The following is a 9,253-nucleotide window of genomic DNA, read 5'->3' on the forward strand; positions in this document are numbered from 1 at the left end:
GTAATTATATAAAATAAAAAAGGTCGAATCGGATAAAGCCCAGTTGAATGAGTTTTATTTTATTTTATTTATATAGGTAGAGGTTTGAAATCCCGAAACACCAGTGAATATTTGTATAAACTCCCTCCCTAATGAATTATGCTAAAAAAAACAAAAAAAATTGTTGGTTGGCTTTGCATTGATAAAATATGTGATCCATATAGTATTCCATATTTGTTATTTGAAATATACTATTTGTCACACTGTTTGGTAGTAACGAGATGGAATAAAACTATCAATTGTGGCTTGTCCCATGCAGTGGCGGATTTAGAAATTTTTCAGGGAAGAGGCAATAAATAAAAGACTAAAAACATAAAAATAATTAAATAATTAAACAACCAAATACCTTTAGAATCTAACGAAGATTAATCTAAATAAAAAAAATCTAAAAAAATTAATTTCAATTAATCTAATTGAAATGCATATCAAATTATCAATTAAACAAATAAATCGGAATTGATCATCTATTCATGTGCTATTGTATTAATCATACAAAATACAAAGAGAGCCAAATCAGTAATAATAATATATATATTTTGTGGTCATAAATTGTGATTTCATTAAATGACTTTAGTAGTGGCAAGGTTCCAAACATTAAAATAGATGCTAAGTGCAGTGATTCTATTGGGTGAATGAAAATGGTAGAGATTATATGGAATTAAATTATAAGGCAGAGTTTTGGGGATTTTACAAACCAAATGGTGGTGTCTTTATTGTATGAAACCAGACTACACGAAACACATCGTTTCATTAAAAAAAACCCACGCATCTCAATCCGACGTCGTTCACTTAAAACCTAGAGGAAAACAAAAGTTGAGTCAGGGTTGGGTCTTCTTCTTCGAGAGGAATAAGCCATTGACGGCGCCTCATAGAGCTTACATACCATAGCTGCTGTGGGCATTAGCAGAGGGGCATTTTCAGGCACCTCCAAAGCTTTTTCCGGCGAAGGAAGGTGCAGCTGCACCTCCTTGCGCCTCTGTAGATCCGCCAGTGGTCCCATGCATAAGGCAGGTCGTCGTAGCATTTAAGATAATAATATTATATACAACTACTATAATCATACCACACATTTCAACCTCAATTGAATAAGGTAGACTTCGACTCATTCTCAATGTTTTAGGTGAGACGTCCTCAAACCCACTTGTAAGGCCCACTACGCATTGTATTTCACTTGAATTTAAAAATAGCTGACCACTCAATTAGATAGTTGTTATAATAATCCTTTTTTGAAATACCGTGTTCGTCTATTTTGTTAGTCCAAACTGTTGAAGAATTCAAAAAGTCCCACATTTAAAACTTAACAAAATAAAAAATCTCATATAATGAATGGTTACACTCCTATTAACAAGTTTTTGTATAAAACACCACATCACTTGAACAAGTAGTTAACTTGGGGTCAAGGGCTGTTAATTTCACTTGAATATGGTGGAAAGGAAACATCTACAATTGGTGGAACTCTGTCATTCATCAGTTAAAATAAGGAGTAGGAGCATTATTGTTCAATACAAAATGGTCTACAACTAGCAAAAGGATCTTCTCATAATTTTCTTTTTTCCTTCTGTTTTTCTAAACCATGTAATGTTATTCTATATACCTAATTAACTTTTGGCACAAGGATATTAGATACATAAATTTTTTTATTAACAGTGTGATTACCAGCTGAATGCAGAGAGCAAATCTTCCTTAAGAGGGTGAATGGAGCGGCCCATCAGAGCTAGGACTAGCTTCATCATGTTTGCTATCACTTCCTTTTCGCTTAAGCATGTGCTTGATCTTTTCTTCTTTCGTATCTACGAAGTCCATGAGGTTCTTGAAACTAGCTGATCGGATCGAGGGTCGAGATCTCGTGGAGCCAGATCCAATCTCCTCCACATCCCCTTCCACGGCTGCCGGGATAAATCTGCGGTATTGGCAAAGGATTCTGCAGAAGAACACCGTAAGAGAAAGGAAGCATGCAACGCCACAGATAAGAAACAGGCCCCAAAAGCTTGTCAGAGAGAGCCGGTCTGAATCAACTTCATTCATTTGAATAGAACATTCGTTATGCGTAAGCCATTTATTATGGATCTTTTGGAGATCGCCGTTCTCTGAGAGTTGAAGAATGGCGGTTGACAAGTCAACAGCAAGAGGAGAATCCCTTTGGAATGCCTGAGACAAGGAAACTGAATATGAGAATTATTGTTTTCATTCACATGACTACATTTAAGCATAATGCCACCTTTCCTGTCTCTGAGGTATCCATGAGGAAAATAAGGAATGCAGTGTGATTTAAGATCAAAATCAACAATGGTACTTACAAATCCCCATCCGCTTTTTGTAAACTCCTGCCCCACCGTCCTGAATTTACATTTGGTGTTGGACATAAACAGCTCAATGTAAGGAAGCTCATCAACAATGGCAGCTACCCCACCACGTTTCGGTCCATACTGAAGGGCTTCAATGTAGTTTTCCATGGTTTTTAACTTGACGAGTCTAGATTCCGCAATGTTGAGCTCATCAACCAAGTACTTCCATGCAAATGACCCATCTTGAACTCCAATTGGATCGTTACTTGCTATCAAGCTGTCAATCCCTTCAATTCGTGATGTCAACTGCTGCACCGTGAGGATTGATGTCAAACTAGCTGTGTAGCTCGAATTGATAATTAAGACCACAAACAACCATATAATCAGCACCAGCCGTCCCAGGGTGCTCACAGTGTTCTCTCCTGCGCCAAGTCCAATTAGCAAAGGATGTTTGGAGTTAATAATGCGAATTACCTTCATGATACCAAAGGAAGATTAAGCATGAAAAACATACTGTGTGAGAAAAACATTGTTGAGAAACTAAACCTGCAAAGCAAAAGCAAAAGCAGTTTCAGTAAAAGTACTCTTCCATTTATGAAACAATGCCAGTAAGTGAATTCCTAGTCAACAGATTAGTGGCCTTAACAATGTAAAACATACTAACCAAAAAATAGTCATGAGTTGCTTCCTCGGTGGACCACGGAATTCTTGATTCATCCGGTGCTCAAGAATCCAAACAACAGCTCCCACAAACAGGAAGAAGGCACCAGTGACCAACCACATCTGATAAGTAAATGGCTTCAGGAAAGCCCAAGGGCTTGTTTTTTGCTCTTTGACAGGAACAACAACAACAAGCCCTGATTCCATGTAAGGCTGTGTAAAATCAACTATTCTTGTCCTATTAGTAGTAATCGTAACATCCCCAACAGCTGCATCAAAGTTCTGCAAAAGAAAAAAGGAAAGGACCCAATAAAAAAATTGGCCATAATTTAAACACCAAGACAGCAATACAGAAGCCCCAAGCCAAGCCCATCATATTGTTTGATAATGTACTTCAGACAGCCCCTTAAGAGGAAATGAATAACAACTGTGATACACATGCACAAGTTAAAAATCATTTAGCATCTAAATTTAATCCTAATCAGACAAACCATATATAAAGGTGAGTTTGTTCACCTCTAATTAAAGAGATAAAACTTACACCTAGATACTCACATTTTGCGCAACCTCAAATACAAGATTGCTGTACTCAGGATTCCTCTTTCCATTTCCATACAACACGTAATTGCGTGGCACGGCATAAGGCAACAAGTTTACAGCAGCTTCAAAGACATCAATACAATATCCTCTAACCCCTGGAGGGCTCTTGTCCTTAGCCACAAAATCTTGGTAACTTACTCGGTAAGGCACGGCAATTCTGAGAGGCGTCCCATTGTTGGGAAATACCCATCCCCGAGGTATAGCTGTAGTTTCACCAGGCCATATAACGCTATAAAGTTGAGCGGAGGTATTAGCACTGAATGGCTTTTTATATAAAATCTCTGGAGCAATTACTGAGAGACCAGTAGAATTTGACCAAAAACCAATCCTACGGGACCCAGTTCCGCCAATATTTAGAATTTCATATGCTGGATGAACTAAATATTTATCCTGATCAAACTGAATCTGACCACTTACACCTGTGAAGTTCATCTTAAGAATTGTCTGTAGATATTGTTGGCCTCCATCAAATATACGGAGTGATGTTAAGTGCAATGTGCTTCTATTTGTGTCTTTCAACTTTGGGTCATTAGAGAAAGATATCTTCCCACCTTCGTTGAAAAAAACTTCAAGAGCACGAGCTGCTAACCAAATAGAGTCATATGCATAGAGCGCATAAGAATTGAAGCCCGAACTCCCTTCATGTTTTAGTTTCTTCCATCTCGACATAAAACTCTTTTTGAGATCTGTATCTGGGGTATGATGACGAAGAGCAACAACCCCTTGTACAAGATTCATTGTATCAAGGCCAGGTGGTTCTAATGAATCTAGATGAGAAGGAAGCCAATCTGTTGCAATCCAAACATAGCCAGCGGTCATCATTCCAAGAGACTTGGCAACAGAAAAAATTGTCAAACCAGAATCAGGATTAACATGCACAACAAAAACCCGAGATTCCATGAGGTTTACTCCCACCAACAACTCAGTGATTGTGTTTTTGGAGGCTCCAGGAGAGAAGGCAGCCTTGTATGAGATCTTGGAACGCTTCTTTGCTAAGGCATCACCCAGTATAGAAACCCCATTTCTGCCGCAATCATCATCCACAAAGATTGCAATTACTTCTCTCCATCCAAAATACTCAACTACATCAGCAACTGCATACATTTGGAAATGGTCACTCTGTGTGGTGCGAACAAAATACGGGTACTGCAGAGCAGCAAGGGAGGGGTCTGTTGCAGCAAATGACAGAAGCGGTACATGGAGCTCATTCACAACATGGGATATGACATGAGCTATTCCAGAGGATTGTGGGCCAATTGCAGCAACCACATCATTTTCAATCAGCTGCAACGCTGCATGGAGAAAGACATCAGTGTTACTTTTTAGTTTTAAGAAAGAAAGCAAGGCAAGGATTACAAGTATGCTTGCAATCCTGGTTTTTTATTTTCTCATCCAAGACTTTAATCCACCATTATGAAAGTGCAGATTATCACTCAAAGGTGTTGAATATTATTGGCAAGAGGTTAGATGGCCAATTATGCATTATTCAGGCCTGGGGTCAACTTAAAGAAAGTCCTATTTGATATATAGCTCTTTAAGAAAGAAAATTTAGATATCTTTAGCTTCATGTCGATGCAAGGACATATTGACGTCCATAAAATTCGAGCAATAAAATCAATGGCGTGGATGAACAGAACATCAAGAAACTTTTACAAACTATGGCACTCAAACAGGAAGAATCATACAAAACAAGTCATTTACCGATCATAATACATATACATGGAGGACACCTTTAGAAATCATATCACTTATCCTCAAACAAGGATCAGAATGGCTTATTTTGGACTTGCATTTTCAAGACTGCAATCGTTTAGCATTCTTACTTAGCAATAAAACATCAAAATGGAACTAAACAATAAAATGTACAAACATGAAGTAGAGAGACAGAGACTCAAGATATCCTATCAACATTATAATCTGCAGCAACAAAATTGGAATTATGCAAGTCAAAATTTTGATTTTTTAAAAGGCATACAATGCCAGAATTCTGGACTCTCAAAAGTGCAACAGAACAGAAAATCAAATTCAACATTAAAGGCCACTAATTTGATAAAAATGAAGTACTTGAGAATAAATATATTCTCTAAAACCTGTCTTCTTATCAAGAATTAATAGCAGTTTGGTTTTTTTACTCCCAAAATTAAAGGAAATTTGCAACTTAGTTCACGCAGAAAAGAACGGGTTCTAATTCCATGTGTACTCTTAGAAGGGAGTTTCAGGAATTACCTTCAACAGTTCCAAGAAATCCACTGCAATTTGTATCATGGAGAATAACGTTCAATTTTGTCCCGGGAAGAATGCTCGGATCAGAATTAACATCATCAATTGCTGCATAAATTGCGGGTTTGGCGGCCCTTCCAATAACTGAATTCAATGTAAACAGAGCTCCAATATTCAGAGAACTTGGCCTTGTAGACAAATGGGTGGCATTTTCAGTCCCAGCCATCACTTCCACGGGCACCCACAAGAGCAAGATCAAAGCAAGTAGTGCCCTTGTCTTGCATACATGGGTAGGCCTATTAATCCACAAGACCTCCATGCCTACAGAGGTCTACAATTGCCTGTATAGAAAGAACTTGTTGATTCTTCAGCTTGAACTAAGTTCCACCAGCATTGAACAAAATGGCAAAGACCTGTAAAGAATGGCAGATGGAAGATGACCACCACAAGTGAGTTATCACATATTGAAGACTGCAAAAAATAAATATAAAAAGATAATATAGAAAAATAAAGTTTATAGTCAGACCAACATGGGTCCCAAAATTCTCAGAAAATACTTCAGATTCAAAGATTTACCTCGAACACTGAGATTCTGCAGTAAATATCCAATTGAAATCCACATAGAGTGTTTAATATTGGCTTGGCAACCTTGGATTCCAGAATTTGATACTCACTTGGGAACCATAAGAAGAAGTTTCAACATGGGTTTTACTTGGAAAATCCTAATTTGTACGGCTATCAGTGTACCAACTACTATGATTACCAAATCAAGCCAGGAATCTGAATTTCCAACCGATAAAATATTTAACCATATGAACAAGTTGGTGAGGCAAGCACATGCAAGAGATTGAGAAAAGTGAAAAAGAGACAGCCAAAAAACGAAACAAGTATTAAATGATAAAGAGTTCCACAAGAAGCTCGGATTTCGAGTGGAAGATAGCATTTCTAGTTAATTTACCTGAAGGGCCGAACTTGGATAAAAGCTTTCAACAGTTTAAAGCCGAACAACAATGAACCAAAAAAGAGAACCTCAAAGCTCAAAACAGTCTTCCAAGCACCAAGTAAAGAATCAATTCTTCTTCCAACTTCTTCTTTTTATAGCTCAAAAAACAGTCGCTATTGGGCTACTTAATATTTTGTGTATCATGTAGATTAACTTACAAATATAGTGGCTATGATCAATACACGTCAAACCAAAAGATGGCAAGCTAAGCCAGTGACAAAGAAGCTTGCCTCAACCACCAGGCAAAATAGCTTTCCACCTGAACTTGAACTCAACTGAACTGATTCTCAATAAACAACAAACGAAACTATGATATAAAATGTAAATATGTGACACATGTGCATCACTTACTTGTGTTCGTGTGAAAATTGGGTATTAAAGAAATATTTGACCAGAAATTTAAAATATTTGGATTTGTGGTATTTCTTTCTCTTGAGATATTATTCTTCCACAAACAAATATCTTTCTTGTCTCGTTTTTTTCTCAATTTTGGAATAGCATCATGGATTTAAGACCCCACCCTACAATGGAGTACGACGTTTCTGAGAACAAATTAACATACATGTGATTTAGCATTGAAACTCGTATAGCACAGATCAATATTGTTTTACTATTTTCCGTCAATCACAGATTATTACGTGAAAAAATTATCACACGTATATGCATGATTGGTAGAATAACAAAATAATATTATCATGATTGGCCGAGAATAACAAAATAATATCATCTCCGTTTCATGTAAGTGTTTATCCATTTCAAGACAAGTTCAATGCTTTTTCTCTACCATGGTCATTTTGGTCAACCTCCTAATGTTAATTAGGAGAACCCATTTTGTTGTTGAGGTTTTTATTTTTATTTTTCAAAGAGATGATAAAAAGAGAAGACAATAATGGAACTTTTATTCTAAGTCGTAGTCTAAAAATCTCCTCCAACAATTTTTAATTGTTACCATTCACATTTAGAACCACACTCCTAATAACAAAATCCAAATGCTGTATATTTTTTACCGAACTTTCTTGCAGATGATGGCATAAAACCAGTGTTCATTCAACAATGACCTTTAATAGTTTGGTGATAATAATAATGTCATATCATGGGCGTCATTAAGACTGCAACCAAGCAGAGAAAACAGATTCTGGTAAAATGACATGAGTGGCAATGGGGTCCAAATGAAGCTGTCAAAGACCGTGACTGCCCCACCCCGGCTTCACACCCACACACTTAATCATCATCATCATCATCATCATCATCATTATCATTATCATCAGGCATAAAGATTTATGCTTAGCGTGAATTGCGTTTGAGCACATAACACTAGCACAACTGTTGATAAATTATAAACGCTTATGATAATGTCACTTGTCCACATGCAATTGACACTAACTTAACATTATGCATCAGTACCATTCACTGCTATTATGATCGAATAAGAGCACAAAATTAGTACATGTCACGACTCATGTCATGTGGGCTATATAAGCCGACAACAAAATGTGGATTTCATTTTCAGCCTTTATGTTTTTTCTTGGGTTGATAATGCTTGTTGTGACTTGTGAACATGCCAAAGAATCATAGTTGGCATGCTAATAGGAGAAAAACTAACATCACTTTGTTATTATTAGGCGTATTAGAGCGTTATTGATTGTAAACAATAAAATAGTGTCATTCTTATTTCATGAAAGTTTTTCTGTCAAGTAGGCCTTGACAAGTGGTAGTTGTTAGGAAATAGGAAAAAGGAAAGGCAAACCATTTCGTGCATTCAAATCTTGGGCACACCATGCAGTTCATACAGATAAGATAAGTTTAAAATATTCGGTACAATACTTTTCTTTTGATATGACTTATTAAATAGAGTTTTGTTTTTGGTTTTTACCAGTGATTGATTTGAAATGGAACCGAATATTGAATAGCAAAGAGGGTACCTGATGTTTTTATTTTTTAAATCAAGAATCAGAATACCTGTAACCCTCCCTGTAAAGTTAAAGCACAGACAAGGACGAAGGCATCACTTTGGTTACTGTTATGACAATTCCAGCTTTGTCAAAAATGAATTGTAGCAAACCTTTGCAAAGATTTCACGTTCACATTATTATATCATGAAGAGACCAGAAATTGTGTTCCTCACAAAAGGGAACCAATTTGGGTCTTCTATTTCATTGGTGAATAATCTTGTGTCCTTTCAGACAGAAATCTTCCCAAGAAAAAGCAGCCAACGTGTAGCATGTGTTCCTTGTACACACCCCCTTTTTTGTTTTTTGTTTTCTGTTTTTTGTTTTGGGTTGGCTATTATTCTGTGCACCCAACACTTGGTCGTAGTTTTATGGATCCATTTGTCATGAAAGGTAGTTGGGTGGGCTCGCTGTGCACATTTGTCACCTCATGTGCAGCAAAATATCGGGGACCGCCCACCAATAAAATGTGAACCATCACCAAAAATTACCCCAAG

The 9,253-nt window shown here is 37.0% G+C and overlaps 1 protein-coding gene across 4 annotated transcripts; it reads right to left on the reverse strand.

Moving 5' to 3' along the window:
- Positions 1 to 1,476: 1,476 nt before the first annotated feature.
- LOC103329389 (glutamate receptor 3.4) lies at positions 1,477 to 7,141 on the reverse strand. Of its 4 annotated transcripts, none has more exons than XM_008231852.3 (8): positions 6,763 to 7,141; positions 6,381 to 6,584; positions 5,811 to 6,217; positions 3,540 to 4,876; positions 2,989 to 3,266; positions 2,839 to 2,870; positions 2,337 to 2,746; positions 1,477 to 2,187 (listed from the first exon to the last, which is right to left on the reverse strand). In XM_008231852.3, the coding sequence occupies exons 3-8, from the start codon at positions 6,121 to 6,123 to the stop codon at positions 1,723 to 1,725; spliced, it is 2,835 nt and encodes a 944-aa protein (XP_008230074.2). In that variant the 5' UTR covers positions 6,124 to 6,217; positions 6,381 to 6,584; positions 6,763 to 7,141; the 3' UTR covers positions 1,477 to 1,722. The 4 variants fall into 4 exon arrangements, with proteins under 4 accessions (XP_008230074.2, XP_016649448.2, XP_088905847.1 ...); XM_016793962.2 differs by having other exon boundaries at positions 6,381 to 6,477; positions 6,763 to 6,896; XM_089049721.1 differs by having other exon boundaries at positions 6,381 to 7,096.
- Between the last annotated feature and the right edge of the window lie 2,112 nt (positions 7,142 to 9,253).

Source organism: Prunus mume, linkage group LG4 (genome assembly GCF_029339155.1).
Source record: "Prunus mume cultivar Tortuosa linkage group LG4, ASM2933915v1, whole genome shotgun sequence".
Taxonomy (NCBI): domain Eukaryota; kingdom Viridiplantae; phylum Streptophyta; class Magnoliopsida; order Rosales; family Rosaceae; genus Prunus; species Prunus mume.